Source organism: Hipposideros armiger, unplaced genomic scaffold, assembly GCF_001890085.2.
Source record: "Hipposideros armiger isolate ML-2016 unplaced genomic scaffold, ASM189008v1 scaffold_190, whole genome shotgun sequence".
In the NCBI taxonomy this organism is placed as follows: domain Eukaryota; kingdom Metazoa; phylum Chordata; class Mammalia; order Chiroptera; family Hipposideridae; genus Hipposideros; species Hipposideros armiger.
In genome coordinates, this window is record NW_017731540.1 from 2,387,066 (window position 1) to 2,404,200 (window position 17,135).

The 17,135-nt window shown below is 47.6% G+C and overlaps 1 protein-coding gene across 5 annotated transcripts in view; it reads right to left on the bottom strand.

Annotated features, from left to right (window-relative positions):
• NRP2 (neuropilin 2) overlaps window positions 1–17,135 on the bottom strand; it is a 116,438-nt gene that overhangs the window by 41,204 nt on the left and 58,099 nt on the right. For all 5 annotated transcript variants that reach the window (XM_019652950.1, XM_019652949.1, XM_019652952.1 and 2 more), the window contains exons 8-12: window positions 16,716–16,860; window positions 13,941–14,290; window positions 11,895–12,039; window positions 7,630–7,746; window positions 4,234–4,374 (exon numbers count right to left, since the gene is read on the bottom strand). In XM_019652950.1, the coding sequence (XP_019508495.1) occupies window positions 4,234–4,374; window positions 7,630–7,746; window positions 11,895–12,039; window positions 13,941–14,290; window positions 16,716–16,860 (898 nt within the window). The remainder of the gene's footprint in view (window positions 1–4,233; window positions 4,375–7,629; window positions 7,747–11,894; window positions 12,040–13,940; window positions 14,291–16,715; window positions 16,861–17,135) is intronic.

Genomic DNA, 17,135 nt, shown 5'->3' on the forward strand with positions numbered 1-17,135 from the left:
AACGAATATAGGAGCACACATTTATGGAGACCACATACATTTGAGGATTCTGAAGCTGACCTGGCATAGTACCCCGTATCTCTAGCTTTCTTGTCTCATTCTTGACCATATATCATAATAACGACAATAACAACAAAAACAATTGTTACTATTATTTGTATTACTTAGTCATTACTTAGGAGGCTCTTTTTGATTGACTGAAATAGTTCCTACACTAACCAGAGCTATACTGCTTGCTGACTTTATTGTGGTTGTGCACTGAGGTAAAATGACACAATGACCAAAATATCAGCCACTGAACACTCCCATCAAGAGATCGTAGAGAAGGCACATTCCCCTGAACTACTTGCTTCTTGGTTTACGCCAAACCAAACAGCATCAGCGAGGGCTCCGTAAGCACCTCACATAAGGGTCTCATGCTAACGCCTGCTGGTGCTGGAACAGTGCTGACCAAGACAACATTCTGTGATGATGGGCATGGGCTATACCTGCACTGTCCCATGTACTGTGGCCACTGAGCCCTTGAAATGTGGCTAGCGTGACGGAGGAACTGATGTGCATAGTTGGATTTAATTTGAATTAATTACAATTAATATAGCCACACGGGGCTAGTGACTACCATATTAAAACAGTACAAGTCTAGACACAAGGGCATCTCCAGGGCTTTTTGTCTTGTTCTTTCAAGACCTAAATCTGATTTTCCTCAAAACTCCCGCTAGGGGAGACACTTTCTGTGTCATTGTAGCTATGGAGAAAAGGCCAAGTGGCTTCTCAGAGAACATGAGACCGCTCCTCTGCAACCACCAGGGGTCACTGAATTGGGAACAGGTTCCCCAGGGGCGGGTATGAACACACTCCAGGCTTTTGAGCCACACAAGCAAAGAGCTAAAAAAAGAAATTCTGAGTGGCTTGAAAGAGTATCTTGAAAAACAAAAACAGTGGAATGAAACCAGTGGGTGTCTTGTCAGCCTTAAGCAACCATTACTGCTAGCCAAAAGAACAGAACTAATTGCTTACTTAAAAGGAAAAGAAAAAAACAAAACAAGAAAAAAACAAAACATGAGAAAAGAACTTAATCAGAAAATATCTAAGGAATGTAAGTAGTTTCCATAGACACTTCTAACTAAATAGCCTGTGTATGATATTTCAACATGGCTATTCCCTTTTTTCTTTTCTTCTGTCTCTTCTAGTTCTACTCCCTCTGCACTTGACGGAGACACCTCCTTTCTTAAATGTAATTACTTTTGTTTACCAATCTAAGAGGATAAAACATATGGCACGCTTCTCTTAAAGAGGAGAGTGGTCTCCTCTTTGTGAAATGGTGACGTGTGGGTGACACAGCGGCTTTCAGGTTTGACTTGGAAGGTCCAGAGACTCTGATCCCATTAGCATTTGCCCTGCCCCTAACCAAGCACAGCTGTTTCCTTTCTCCCAACTGCTCCCCTCAGGGCCCCATTTTTTTTTTGAAGAAGAAAGGACCACCCTGAACAGAAAGGGCTTTCTATCCTCTCCTGCTTAAACCTCAGTATGGAGTTTTGTAAAAAGGAATATGGAAAACACAGCAAATCATTTTTTAAATCATCAGAGGGAAGAGGGAAGGGCTCTGAAAACAATATTATGATTTTGTTTTCTGAAAGCTGGTTAAAAGTGCCACTTTTCCAAACTTCAAGGATTCCTCTGGAAGAAGAAAATAACTATTTTCCTTCTCAGTATCGTAAAGGAGAAACACCATTAGATCTAGCAGTTCCTTATGGTCTTAATTTTCTTTCTGTCCCCATCCATCCAGCCAAAGGTTGGAATTCTGCCTGCTTTGCGAGCTTGCTCTGAAAAGCCCTCCCAAACCGCAGGGTCTAATGAATCAACTGGGAGAACAAGGACTAGAATTCCCAACCAGTAGCCAGGGTCAGCAGGTGGGGCATCAGGTGAGGGCGAGGGCGGGACAAGGCAAAAGCGGGGGTGAATGGGCAAACGGACAGAAGTAACGGCCAGAGCCCAATGGAGAGGAACTGAAGCACTCTGTCACTTGTTAATTGGTGGCCTTGTAGCCTGGACAGGGCTGGCTTCAGACAGTTTTTGAGAAAATCTGCTCAGAAGAATGCAAGGGAGGAGGCTGAATTATTAGAAAGAACCTGAAGAGGGATGCTAACTAAGAGCCAGAAAATCTCCCCATGTTGTATAGTCTTCATCCCTTTATTCAAAGTGCCTCTGCCAAGCTTCCCCTTATACACACACCCATGCGTGTAAACCACAAACACACTCAAACACAAATCTAGAGACACACGCACACACACATACAGAGATTCCCATGTAAAACACAAGCATTCTAACACATGCATATACATATTTATAAATATATACACATCTACACATAAAAACACATAAAGCACACACACACACACACACACACACACACACCCAAACACTTCGAGAAAGAAACACATCCCCAAACACATAGCTACACCATAACCCACAAATACACACATACAAACACGATGCATCCATACACATACACAAACCCTACACATTTTTATGTTCTGATAAGAAGTGGGGCTTGGGAAAACAACCAATTAATTGGGCCAAGTCTCAAAGGAGAGGAAATAAAATGAAAAATCCAGACTGGGTTATAAAAATAAGTATTTTTTTTCTTCCAACGTGCAGGAGGCTCATTATATTAATTAAACATTATTGCAGTGAACGAGAGGAGGGAGGGCGATTAGGGCTGGGATGAGGGTAAGTGTTCTCTCCTGGTGCCTGAGGCTGTGGTGATCTTCAGATATTAATCTCTGCGAGCACTCAAATGCTGAAGAGATAAACACTTGAAATATGAAAATGTTTTTCTCCAGAGCAGACGTTGTGACCCTCTGGGGAAGCAAGTGTAGGCTGTGTCAGGAGGCTGGCCACCATGCTCTCCTAGTGTTTGTCCTGCCGCCATTCCCTAGGGACAGGGGACATGGCCAGTCCTTAGGGTGAGGAGCAGCTCTGGGGAACCCTTTTATTGTCTAGTCAGGCAACTTTTAATCTATTAATTTCCAGAATTAACCCCTTTCCTCTCAAATGCTTATGGGGACCTAAGGTCCAGGCCAGGGGTGTAGGAAAATTGAAAGCTAATGCATGGTGTGCTGCAGCCAATGCCTGTGAGAGCCTATTGTTAAATCATCTGGAATTTTGCAAGCCAGTTGTTAAACGCAAGCTTTATTAAAAATTAAATTATATAAAGTTATAATTAAATAAATTATATTAAAAAGTACAGGTAATACATTCTCAAAACTCAACACTTCCTAATTATTTTAATACATTTTACCAGTACCTATGCTGCCAAAGTTATTTATATCTATTATATCTGTATGATGGAAAAAAAACCTATATACTGCAGTATGACTGCCCTTCCCAACTCTACCTCCAGCGATGGCTGGTATCTTGAATTCAATCACAGTAGGAGCATTTACATCACCAAAAATGATCAACATTATAAAGCTGTTTTTTTTGGTTTTTTTTTTAAATCCTCGGGAAGCTGATTGTGAAATATTTATCAGAATACCACTGTAAAAGAATGTAACAGCGGAGGCAGTAGCTAACTCTTGCTTCTACCTGTTTAGAAGGGGTAAAGGCAGCCCCTCACTATTAACAGTGCCATAAAGGTTTCTGAAATCTGACTCTTTGAAAGCAAAAGGGTAGCTTAATAATATTTCAAGGACTGGCAGCAACACTCTTTGAGGACCAGTGCCAGGCAGCACAGCTAGACACCCATGGGTGTGGCAGTAGTTCAGGCTCTCGACTTGGTTTGCTACAGAAGCAATGATACCCTAGGAGAAGGATCAGTCAGACTTTGAGGCCAGTGGCTTCCTAATGAGCCATTTTAGGAACAATACCCAGCTTGAAGTTGACAAGAGGCTCTGTGATGGTGGCAGTGAGTGCTGGCTACGGGAACAAGGGGACATTGACTCATCCCATCTCCTAGGACCTCCCCATTGCTTTCTTTCTTCCTCTTCTTTTATCTTGGTCTCTCTTGCTCCCTCCCATCTTCTTACACTGTAATCACAAGAGTGGGTAGGAACCACCAACCCATTATTCTGTGGAGTGACGTTGTGAGCAAAGACTGTGGTGGTTTGTGGGCAAAGAGCAGAGGATTGCTCTGTGGTGAGGAGTTATGAAGCCTGTCAGGGACTCTGGAGCTGAGAAACATGGGGCAGGCTAGCCTTAACTCTTTCGGCTCTTACTTCACCGCGGGCTTACCTGGAAATGTCCGGTCGTTTGGGCTGGAGCTGCTGGTCCAGGTGCTTCTGAGCCACTTGGCATGGTCGTACATCCAACCACAGGTCTCCTCCGGGAAATCAAAGTTGCAGTTGAATCCTGAAGGGAGCTGCAAATCTTTGTCTAAAAGGGGGGGGGGGGGGGGGAAATAACCCAGAGGAAAGCAAATGAAATGGATTCAGAGAACAGCCACAGCGGTGCTATTTAAATGGCTGGCAAGGCCTGAGTGCAGAGCAGAGAAAGAAGTGGCTCCCTTTGCTTATTCATTTAACTCATCTTGGCGATCGCTGGCTCTCGGGTCAGCCTGTGGTCTCATCCTTCCCAGGCATGAAAGCCAAGTCTGCCAGTGGTTCCCATAGTAAGCAATTATAAATGAGGCCACCAAATGGCTTCAGGCTCTAATCAGCCTCTTCTGTCCACCTCGGAATGCAGACAAATGTGAAAATCGCTGTTCCCTAAATGCTAGAGAAGAAATGTCTCCCCAGTGCCTCAGTGGAAGGCTGGCTCCTGCCAACCTGGCTCTCAGAAGTGATGGGGCAGTCCATTAGCATCCAGCGAGGCTGACATGCCAGGGAGGTGCTGGCCAGGGAGGAGACAGTGGCCTCAGAAACAAGGAAGGCTTGTTTGCTACCCTTTACCAACGTGGGCTACGTCTCTTATTTCAGAAGACCAGGTCATTTCGGCTTCCACAGGGGGAGGGAAGGCACTGCCAGGCCGGAGATTTGGCATGGTACGGCAAAGCGAGGGGGCCAGACCAGCCAGGTGCCTAGCTCAGCACTGACCAGGAGGAAAAATAATTCCACCTGGTGCGAGTGCCTGAAGGCCCGGATCCTAGGGCAGCAGCGAGTACATTCCTCATGGAAATCTAAAAAGTGACCACACACAGTGGCTTGTCCTGACTGCTCAGTTGTTCACCTGCCTGAGCTAGAAGATTGAACCCAGGGTTCTTCTTTTGAGGTTCCACTCAGCTCTAAAACTCCAGTGTGAGCTGGTGCCAAATATGTGATTAAGTGGGGGTGGGTGCGAAGGTGGGGAAAAGACAGGAAATGGGAACCCAAATTTGGAGGCTTGCCGGCCATGGCTGTGGAGACAGCAAAACATTGCTGGCTAATGCTGGTAGCAGAGAGGAAGAGAGGTCTTTGGCCTTCTCACTTTCCTTCATGGGGTTCCCAGGGAGGAATTTCCGCGAGAAAGGCCTAGAATGCGGGTTATAAAGTCTAAAGGGAACAACAGACTGGTGGAAACAAATTGCTCACACGATTGGGGTGAGGAGGGCTCACCTTCGAGGGAAAGGGCACTGATGGCCTCAGAGGCAGAGTGCCACCAGGCCCTGTTTGTATGTCCCCTTCCCAAGAGGGAGTATTTAATGTCTGCCCACACATGGCCAACGTCAGCTTGGATCAAGAAGAAACACATGGAATCTATTACAGAAGCATCAACCTGTGGCTTGGAAAAGTCAGCCCTTAGCCCTCACCATCCCCTTCTCCCAACAATTTCTGAATTTTTATTTTTCCGTTCAAAAATATGGAGTAATTCAATATACCGTAATTCCCCTCTCATGTTTACATGCATACTATATCTCAGGAACCAAATTCCACACAGAGATCTTTCGTACAAAAAAGTGAAGGAAGGAGCCACCAAAGAAACCTCAAATGAAACAAACCACTACAAACGGGAAAATTATATTAAACTTCTGAAAGTTTGCAGCAAAACCCTTAAATTTTCCCTTGGATTGGCATTTAGAGAGAACCCCTCCTCTTGCCCTCCACCAAGCTAACTCTGCTAATCCGATACCATATATTAACTCCCTATGCATTCCACTTTTGGCTCTCAAACTATCTTTTTTAAAATTGGGGGGTTGGGGGAGGGGAACAGTGTTGAGGAATTGGGGGAGGGGAACAGTGTTGGGGAATTGAGGAAGGGGAACAGCCAAGCTGTTGTCTTTCAATCTTAGTTGTGGAGGGTGCAGCTAGCTCAGCTCCAAGTCCAGTCATGCTGCTCAGCTAAAGGTGCTGTGTTCAATTAGTTGCAGGTGGGCATAGCCACCATCCCATGCGGGAGTCAAACCAGCAGCCTTGTTGTTAAGCGTGCACGCTCTAGCCACTGAACCATCCGCCAAACTGTCTTAAACATGTCTTGGAAGATTCTCCAAGTCTCTTTCTCCTCTTCGTAAGACAAAAACAAGTTCATTAAAATGTCGGAATTCTGTATTCAACTAACCCTGACCAAGTGTCCCTCCGCCCACACAATATACAAAAGCACATTCCTAAAAGCATATGCATTAAATTATCATTTTTCAGTCACACAACTTCAGCATTTATTTTTGGCTTCCCTCCCATTCTTCTTTGCAGCCATTTTTTTTTTTTTTTTTTTGGAGTCATCCACTGCATCAGCGCAGTTCCTCGGGCTATCCAATGGTTGAGTGTGCGGGTTTGAAAGCTTCCACCATCGACCTATGGAGTCGGTGCTACATCTTTATGTCTCCACTTCCCAAGCCTCTTCACCAATCTTCCCTCATTTTATTTAAATGAATGTTTAATAATGATCAGTAATTTAATGCGAATTGTCAAGAATTAAATTCTAGCCAAAAATGCCAGGTGTTCCAAAATTTGTGGTTTGTTAGGAATGTCCTCATGCTCCGTAAACTTAGCAGTCTGATTTAAAATGTGACGTGCTGTTGGGCTCTGCCAATTATTGTTTTTAACCAACTTGAATCTGTTTAGAAGATGAGATGTAAGTAATACAGATTTCCCATGTGAAGAGACTGGCCCGCAATGAGGAGGCCTGGAGTGGTGAGGGAACGGTTCAAGTGCCTTTTCACATTTCTGCCTTTGTCACTGACCTTCACTCACCTCAGAGAGGATGGGATGTACTATCTTATACAGTCATAATTATAACATTTTCTCCACCAGCGGTGGTGAAAGACAGAGGGAGATGCAATTAAGGAATGGTTAACTGCTGAGTTAACCCGGCTATTGTGCTCCACGGACCATATCACCTACAGATCGTCACCTGACTGTACCACGAAGACACAGCGTAGTAGGTAAAGGATCAAGGCTGGGGATTTTAGGATTTGAAGTGAGGGCCAGAGAAGGAGACTTCTCGAAGGAGGAGTCCTCTTTAAATGGACCCTTATCTCAGCTGATGACCAGTGGGTTCATGTCTGTGGGGCTGTACGCATTTGTCCCAATATCTACATACTTCTACATTGGTTTGTAAATGGCCACTGCCCCAAACCCCTGAGTACACAACACCTCCCTGATCTCTGACCCAGGGGAACCCCCAAGTCCCTGCTCCAGCCACAGGCCAGCCTCTACTCCAGCTGGTTGACACCTATGCCATCCTGGATGAAATACAACTTTGACCCCCGATCCTCACCATCCTCAAAGCTGCAGTTCTCCCCACACTCTGTGGTCTCCTCATCAATGGGATATGAGGTGGTGGTCTCTTCACTCTTCATGGTGGGTCCCAGCGTCTCTACTGTGGGCTTGGCGTCTGAGTAAAGGAAAAGGAAGAGACGTGAATGCTGCATGCAGCAGCCTGCATTGAAACCAGCAGGAGGAAGATGCTAAAAACTAAGTTTCCTCGCTAAGTGTGTGTCATTAGATAAGGAAAAAGAAAGGAAAATGAAGATGAACACACACACACACCCTCTCTGAAGTCACCTCTGTGTGCTGTCAATGAAGCCAGGAGCATAGCCTGAGTTGAACGAGGATGGTTCCAAGCTGCACAAACATCCTTGACAGGGGCACAAACCCAAACCCATGCTCTTTACTACACAGCAGAAGCCCTGAGGCCGGCACAAGGGCCACAAAAGACAGTCATGGAAACGGGTGATGCTGACCCCAAGACAGGGCTAAACCATGTTCTGTATATCCTGTTTAAGACAGAGGTGTGGGTGATGCACACACACAAAACGAACTTTGCCCATCAAAAACAGTTTGAGAAACTCTCGTGAGCGTAACGATGTGGAAAATGCCTATCTGTGCACTGCCTCTTGGGTGGCAGCTGACGTGCGTTCCCAGCTCGCTCTGGCTTTCACATGGAACAGACTTTCTCTTTTCAGCCTTCTCTGAGTCACAACTTTTTGAACCAAAGATAATGCGATTGAGCGGGCCCACCTATAATAAGATAATCAGAAGCACAATCGCCAAAGCCATAAGCAAAGCCAGACGCTTGGGAGGTATGACCCCAGACACTGTTGTTCGTGTTTGTGCAAAACGGACTAGAAAGGAATATGGATTCAAAGAGATTCAGACTCCACTTGGTGGAAATAATTTGGGGCTGTGCCTTTAGGTCAGGGTGTGGCAAATTTAAATGCTTCCTGGATGTAAACAGCTCCTGTAAGCGAGGATGGCTGGCTGGGGGTTGGGAAGAGAGTAAAGGGTGTGACAGAAGGTGACAGAGGGGATCTTGCATGCCTGATTTAAAGGAGGACACCATGACTGGCTCCAGCAGATTGAGGACCCCGGGGGTGGGAGGTGGCCCCGTGTGGCCAGATCTTGCAAAAAACAGATTTCCCACACAAATCCAAAAATCCCCATGGAAAACCTCCAGACTTTGTCTATGTTGGCAACTTCTTTGAGATATTATAACAGTTGCACGCAACAAAACCTGACTGAAGGCAGTCAGCTCTGACCCAGGTGAATCCTTCACCCATCTATTCACTAGTCTGTTTGCTCATGCCAGTCATTCATTCAGCAACCATTTATGACACGAATGAAGATGTGAGTCAGGCCCTTGGGTGGGGCAAAAAGGAGTCTGGTAATTGGGGTGGGGTCTTCCCCAGAGCTGCCTCCAATGAGACTCCCCCAATAAGCCCATGCATTGTTCCTCCCATTTCTATACATGTTCCCTTGCACCATTGTGTGTGATTAGGCGTCTTTGTCAGGCCTCTTCAGGATACCATTTAATAAAACCAGGAGCTAAAGGAAATCACTAAATACACTGAATGGCTTTTTCACGGTCGACTTCCCATCTTTCTGCTATTAAATACTACGCACATAACCTTTTAGACTTCCCTTTGCCGTGCCTGCCTCTTGCTCACAGTAAATAGCAAATAACCTCAAAGCGTCCCAATTTGTAAGTTCAAATTTGTCACTGTGTCACAGAATCTCAAGCTCCATTGTAAAGCGCGCTCTGGGCAGCAAGGCAAGAAAGAACCATTTGAAACACAAACCAACCAACAGGTGAAGCAGCTCTGTCAAATTATTTAGCTGCAGCCACTCTGCCCAGCCCATGATTTTCCCTGGTTAGGAATGAAGAAGTGAACCAAGGATGAGTCACCAGAATGAAGGGACACGTGAAAAGCAAGAAAGCCACACGGCCTAGGAGAGCAGTGTCTGGAAATGTTAGGTAGCAAAATGGGTAAGCAGGTTGGTGGAGACTTTAACTCCAGGGGCACAAGAGGCTAGCGAGGCCACAGGAGGGTGGGGCGTGTGACTGACAGCGAGGAAACAGCAGCCGGCCTCTATGTCCACTGTGTTTGTACTGGGCGCCCCAAGGTAACTGCCCAGTAAACTGCAGCGCTCCCCACAATTGAAACCAGATGTCCGAGACTTCAAAGGGAAGGAGGCTGGGCAGAGGGTAACAAACCCTAACTCGGATCTTCCGAGGAATGGCCAGGCAGGACTTTGAAATGAGAAACCTGTTGCTGAGCATGGCTGGTGTAATTTGGGGCAAGAGTGGAAAAGGCCATTAGCAACTGTCCGGCCAGTCGTAAAGCAGGGCCGACCTGGGAGAGGCATGGCACCGAGGGGCAGAGGAGAACAGGGAAGCGTGAGCCAGCCTCCAGCTGGCGGCGTGAACTCTGGCAAGTGGCTTCCTCTCTCTGGGACTCAGTTTCCCTGTCTGCAAAAGAGGCATTTGTTTGGATCTATGATTTTTCAAATTGTATGTCACACTCATTAGTAGGCTGTGGAATCAATGTCATGAATGGGTCAAGATTCTTTTAAAAACATGGACTGTAATATTTCAGGGTGCACTCACCTGGTAAGGATGAGCACTGCTTTGGGAACCTTTTGTTTTCGTTACATTTACGTATGCTAACAGGTTTAGTAGGTGCCAGGCTGCAGTTTTAAGTACTTTATAAATTCATTATTTTATTGAATCCTCATAGCAACCCTAGGGGTTGTAGTTGTACCATGATCATCCCATTTTTCAGCTAAGATAAATGAGATGTTGAGAGGCTAAGTAACTTGTCTGCAGTTATGCCACCAGCGGTCAGCAGAGTCAGGACTTGTACTTGGCAATCTGTCCCCAGAGTCCTGGCACTTAGCGATACACTAGTCCCCATAGGCACACACATGTGTGTACTTAAGTGTGTGTGTGCACATGCCCGCATGTGTGCTTATAAGTCAAGTGGGTGGTGATATAAATTTATTTTAAATTGTGGATGATGATTAAAAATGTTGGAAAGCCACTGGCAGAGAAACTCCTGTGTCCCCTGGATCTCTAACCCTCTGATGCTGAGGAGGCCATAAATGAAGCCATCTGTGTCAGTGTTGGAGGGGCAGTTTCCAGCACCTGCAAGTAGACAGGTGATGCACATTCATCAGGCTGCAGGGAAGCGTGGCCTTACTCCTACCTAATGGGGAGTACAGTATCGTCCCACTGGATGTGTTCACTGGGGCTGCCTCCAGTCCAAAGGTGAGCGAGGCTCATTTGGGCCTGATTGCCGCCTGCGTGCCTCAACGGGACTCCACCTCTGTGCCCTCGTAGCTGGTGCTCAGGCAGCACTTTTCTCCCTGGGAGCCAAAAGCACTTTTCTGACATGCCCTTATTAATCCTTCACGATACTCTGCTAGGGGAGCTGGTGACAGGTACAGCACAGACAGGAAAATGGAGATACCTGGGGCCCTGGTGAAGAGGGGCAGGAAGGCTCAGCCTGCCTGAGGCCCCTGCTGGCACTGGGCTCGTGTGGCTGCCCTGAGCTCCATTTGGCAAGCAGCGAGTGAGCTCCAGGGGAGATCAAGTGCCAGCTTGGCCGGGGGAGCAGGGCTGGGGCACGGAGGAAAGGTGGGGCCTGACTCAGAAAAGCAGGGTGCTTCCCTGGAAACAAAAGGTGGGCATTGCTCAGCAGGCCTTTTCCTTGTTAAGAAGAATTAGAGGTGCTGCCTGGACCTGGGCTGCCTGGTGAAGGCAGGTATGAGCCAAACGCGTGCCACACACTGGGACGAAGTCCTGTTCCCATCAGCTCACCAGCAACGGGGTCCCTCCTGAGCAAATAAATGCCTTTTACAGATGTGGCTTCCAAATGAAAATGAAGTCTCTTAGCCACTGACATCTGGAGGCCAGATTCAGACATAAACCGATTACTTTATCGTGAGGATTTTTTTTTTTCCTTCCCTAAATCAACAGCCACAGCTCCCTGGCATGAAGAGTAAGGGTCTAATTGAATTTGGGTGGGCAGTGTGTGGTTATGATTTGTTTTTGAGAGACTCGGGTTGGAGAGCTGAAATGATCCTTTAAAAATGACAAAGCACATCCCTTGAGAGTGTCCCAAGACTAGAGGCTGTAGTGCCCGTGGTTTGAAGCAGGAAAATATGGCGGGGCCCAGGGTGGGAAAATGGGTGTCCCCTCTGCCTGCATCCATGCTATGGTCTGACCTCCTCCCAGGGCATCCTGGAAAGCCAGGGCCTTACCTGTCCAGTCACAGCCAAGCACCTCCAGCCGCATCCCGATTCCTGCCGGTGACCACCTCTCGGGGTACACCCGCACGTACTGTGCCAGGACGGGGTCGAACCTTCGGATGTCAGGGGTGTCGTAGTGCATATTCCCTTCAAAGAGCTGCAGGGGAGACAGGCCGCTCAGCCTTTCTGGTGGGAGACCCCTCCTCCACCACCCCCTTCTTCCCTCTCCACCACGGTTTCCTCCCCACCCCTCACATGCCACCAGAAGGCAGCGTCCTAGTGTCGCATGGTCGTTGGACATTACAATCCATGGGAGCTCTGTTCTCAGACCAAGGTTCTTATTCAATTGGAAGGTGGTCAGAGAGCCACAAACACAGAAAACAGGGAGTAGATGAAAGTAGCAGCTGCCAGGTCCTGTCTTCTATTGTGAACCTGAAACTGAGGGCTTGGAAAAGCATTAGACTCCAAATGAGCCTTAAGCTAGACTTAGCTAGAGAGAAGAAAAGGGAGTTAAGGTTGCTTTGCCTGTTCTGAGGTCCTCAGTTTCTTAGAAAAAGAAGTTCTAATCTAGCTCTGTTTCTAACGCTTGAAAGTCTAGATTCAGAAAGTCCCAGTTAACCGATCACTCCAAGTTCCCTGAGGGCCTGAAGGCAAAGTGACCATCCCCTTCTTTAGGTCAACAACAACATCCTCTGGTCACACATTGATAGTCTGAGACTGTGTTCCCCAAACCTTTGCTTAGCGGAGGTAATTCTGTGAAAAGAAAACTTGCCTAGAGCCCCAGTACATAAAACTGATCACAGTGGGGCTGCGCTGACTGAAGCTAGGTGGGGAACCCAACCCAGGGCACACCTGGGAGCCACTAATTTAGGGGAATGTGGGTGTGGGGCCAGCGAAGGGCTGTGGCTGATTAGCATTCATGAAAGCTGCAGGACCGTTCCATTTTGCAGAATGCCCAGGGTCCCCGATTCCAAAAGTGGGGGGCGCTGTCACAGGGAGGGCAGGCTCTGACGCTGGCTGCGATCGTCTCCTTTCCCAGGTCCCCAGAATGGCTAAGAAGAGCCAGGGTCAGGTCTCCCCAGGGAAGCCTGTGGTTTAACTTCTCCATCCACTGAAGGTTCTGGTTACCAAGCCCTGAGCCTTTCCAAGCCTCTGGAATTGTGAGCTGGGAGTTGACATCAGCATTGCAAAACCTCCAGCCCAACCCTTGCCTCTGCGTTAAGAATGAAAACATTTGCTCAGTAGAGGGGCTAACCAGAGACATGTGATACGCCCTTCCTTGTTAGGGGCCCTGCTCGTCTGAGAAAAATGAGGGGTAACTTAGAAATGAGGTTTGGAAAGCCTGGTGAATTGGGACATTCACCTGGAAAGGGACAGAGGTGTGACGTCCTCTCCCCTTCCTGGGGCTCCTCTGTGCCCTTTGGTGGGCTGACCTTCACTGCACTGGCCTGCACTTGTGGCCTGTACGCAGTTTCTCTTGCCTTTTGGCAGCCCCAGGAGGAGAGGCGGGAAAGACCCAAGAGTCAAGACCAGGAAACTACAGAGGAGGGTGGCAACTTTCAGAAAAATACAGTTATTTTTGGAAGTAAATCCCTAGTCTCTATAGTTTAGCCTCCAAAAACCACATCTCCTTTGGATGTCTGGCCAATTCTGAGGAAACTTTGTCTAAAAGAGAGTATAAAGGGCATCAAACTTTATTGAAAGGCACTGTTGAGCAGTGGTCAGGCGTTTGGGCTCTGGATTCACACTTATGGGACCCGAATCGTGACTCTACCACAGGTATACAGGGTGTGGCCCTCGGCATGACATCAAAGCCTCAGTTTGTCATCTCTAAAACGGGAGTGACAAAAGGGCCTACCTTCTAGAAATGTTGTGAGGATTAAAATAATAATAAGGGTTAAAATAAGGCTTTTGGCACAGTGCCTGGCACAAAGTAGTCTCTCAATTAATATTTGTTTTATGGGATGACAGGAGTTTAGTAATGGCTGTCTAGATGGGAAATAAACACCCCCAACTTAACCTCCCTGTTTAGGGTAAGGTCCATCAGGAACCGCCTACCTTCGGCTGCTGGGTCCTGGGGTCCTGGATGTATTCCCAGTCCTTGCCGTTTAGACCGTAGGAGACTTTGAACTTGCGCACAAATGCCCTGGCTTCCACCGCAGTGATGCTGTCTCCTCCTCGGGCTCCCTGGATGATGACGCCTTTCACCGTCTTGGGCGCTCCCAGGTCCACCTGAAGCCACTCCTCACCCGGCTGGGCCTGAGGGATCCGAGGGAACCAGCCTGAGCGGCTGCTGACCAGGCGGGCGGCACTGGGGCTCCAGAGGTACTCTCGCGTGGAGGAGGCAGAGATCTGGGGGTCGGCGATGAGGCCGGAAAGCATCCCCAGCATGTTGGAGCAGGGGGCGTCTGCAGAGAGAGGAGGAAAATGCAAGAGGTCAGGGCTCCCACCCAATAACTGGGGCCGCCCCCCATCAATAGGGAGCTGTAAAAAAACCCAACTATTACACGCTAAGTCAGCACTGGGAGCCAGGCTGGCTGGGTTCATGTTTGCTGTGCCACTTACTAGCTGTATGACCTTGGGCAAATGATGGAATCACTCTGGGCCTCAGTTTCACCAGGTCCAGAGGACTCATAGCAGTACTTACCACTGAGGCATTTCTGTGAGGATTCCGTTAGTTCCTATTAAAAAGTTCACAGCACAATGCCTGGCACGTCTAAGCGTCTAAGGCTGTTAGCCAAGGACTCTCACATCCTTGTCAGTGACACCTGTCCCCACTGACCCTCCCAGGGGTGGTGAGCAACGGGGAGCTCAGCTGAGCATTGTTTCCCGGGTGATTGGTTTCCCAGCTGGACGGAAACCTTCCTGGGTGTTATTAACTTCCATAGGTGTTGTTATTACAGCTCTTTACGGAATTCTTCCCACATGCTGTTCCTGCCCCCCCAAATGCTCTTCCCCTCAGTCATCACCAGACTAACCTCTACTCACCCCCCAAAAACTTGTGTGTCACACCCTCAAAAGGCTGTTCCCAAACTTTCAATCAACAGTCAACTAGGTCCCCTCAATCACTCTATCTCAGAGCGCCCTGTTCTTTTCCTCCAGACACACATCTTAGTTTATAATTATCCAATGCCTGTCTTTGTTTATTATCTATCTTGCCCACTAGCCTGAAAATTCCATGACGTCAGAGACCCCATCTGCTTTGCTCGCTTCTCTAGCCCTAGCTCCCAGCATGGGGCCTGGCACACTGCAGGCCTTCAATAAGTTAGTGGAGCTAATGAGTGAGTGGAGAATGCATGAGTAAATGGCATCTGGCAAGGCAGGGTTTACAGTCAGTGTGAATTAAACACTTGTACACTGAGTTACAGATCAAAACGACCCTCTAGGTGGTCCCCATTCTTCAAATCCACTGGTTCTCTTTTCAATTTTCCAGAAAATAAGTCTTAACTAAGCCCTGGCTGGTTAGCTTGTGCTGGCCTGGAAGAGTAATATGAAAGGGACAGAAAGCAGTCCCTTAGGTGGAGTTAGGATGAACCACTCCCATAAGAGGGAAGCCAAGTCTTGTGTAAAGGTGACAAGAGCAGAGAATTTGTATTGAGGAAACGTGGGTTCAGTTCCTGGCTCCGCCACCTCCTAGTTGCGTGACTCTGGGCAAGCTGTTATCCTCTTTGAGCCTTGCTTTTCTGCCCCGTTCACCTTATAGGGTTGTTAGGGACAGTAGAAAGGATGGTATCCAAAGAAGGGATGTGAAAAATGGAGAGGCCATATCAATGTGAGGTGTTTGAACTAGAAGCTTAAAACAGGTCCAACCATGCAGGAGTCCCTCTCAGAGCTAGAATGGTTAAGAGACAGTATAGTGGACAGATGTACACTGAAGACCCTTCCAAGCCAAAGAAGCAACTTGCTTGCTGTGGGCTGAGTCCACAAGATGAAGGGTTCAGATCGTTTATTAATGGCCAGGGCTGGTCCAGCCACCATCTTCTCTCATCCATACCTCCGCACTAGCCTCCTCATGCTATCCTAGCTCCCCCTCTGGTCCCTCCAATCTGCCCTCCACGTTATACCTTTTCCATGCCCACCCCCCCCACTTTCTCTTTTGGTCCTTCTTGCCTCAATGCCACTGAACAAGCTGTGACCACTGCCTGGTGCACTTTCCCTCCCCCCTTTCACCAGGTAATGCCTATGTGCCCTCTGCCATCATCTCAGTCACCACCTCCTCAAGGAAGTCGTCCCTGACCTCCAGGGCTGGGTCAAGTCCCCTAAAATATTTTTTATCATAGTTTTGATTTATGAGCTTGTCTGTTTATTACTATGTCTTCTCAATTTGTCCAGATGCCCCCACAGAAGTGGGTTTGTTGTGCTCATCATTGTAACCATAGCATCTTGCATACCTCTTGGCTCCCAGTTGAGGCAGCAGAAAGTGTTGAGAGCTGGGCTCTGCATTCAAACTGCCTAGATTCAAACCCTGGCTCTACCACTTAGTGGCTGGGGGACCTAAGACTTCAAGTCTTGGTTTCCCCATCTGTAAAGTGGGAAGGATAGTAACACCTACCTCATAGAGTCCTTGTGAGGATTATAAAAGATAACACATCTTAAGTGCTTGGAATGGAACCTGGCACATAGAAAGCATTCAAAAAATGTTAGCTAGTAGAAATAGTAGACACTCAATAAATATATACTGAATGAATGAATGAAAAGATGAACTCTGCTAGGACATGTCCTTGAACCAATCCTTCTGGAAAGGTCACGTGGTGCAATCATGCTGTTTGCAGAGACCTGAAAGAGGCAGCAGAGCCCAGAACACAATCCAACCTCACTGGAGCCCCACCTCACCTGTGACCCGGCAGCCAAAGAGCTCCAACCGGAGGGCGATGCCCGAGTGCCAGGTCTGAGGGCGGACCCTGACGAACCTCGTTAGCAACGGCGTGTGCAGCTTGTTCAAAACCACCTCTGTTGCATCATTGTTGGCTTGGAATACCTGTAACATAAGACACGAAACCGCGTTATTAAAACCCCCATTCGTAGTTTAGCCGCTCATGCAGCCTTTCAAGGGGATGGGAAAGTTGTGATGAATTTTATTTCCCTCAAGTTTAAAAATAATCAGTGGGTTTGTTGTTTGGGGCCTCTTTTAGAAGCACCATGAAAAAAAAAATCTAATTTCTCACACAGCTTTAACTTGAACACAATAAATAGTCTTCACAAAAATTTGGAGGCAAAGAAAATTTTGCCTCTGGGCTGAGTGCAAGCTGAGGA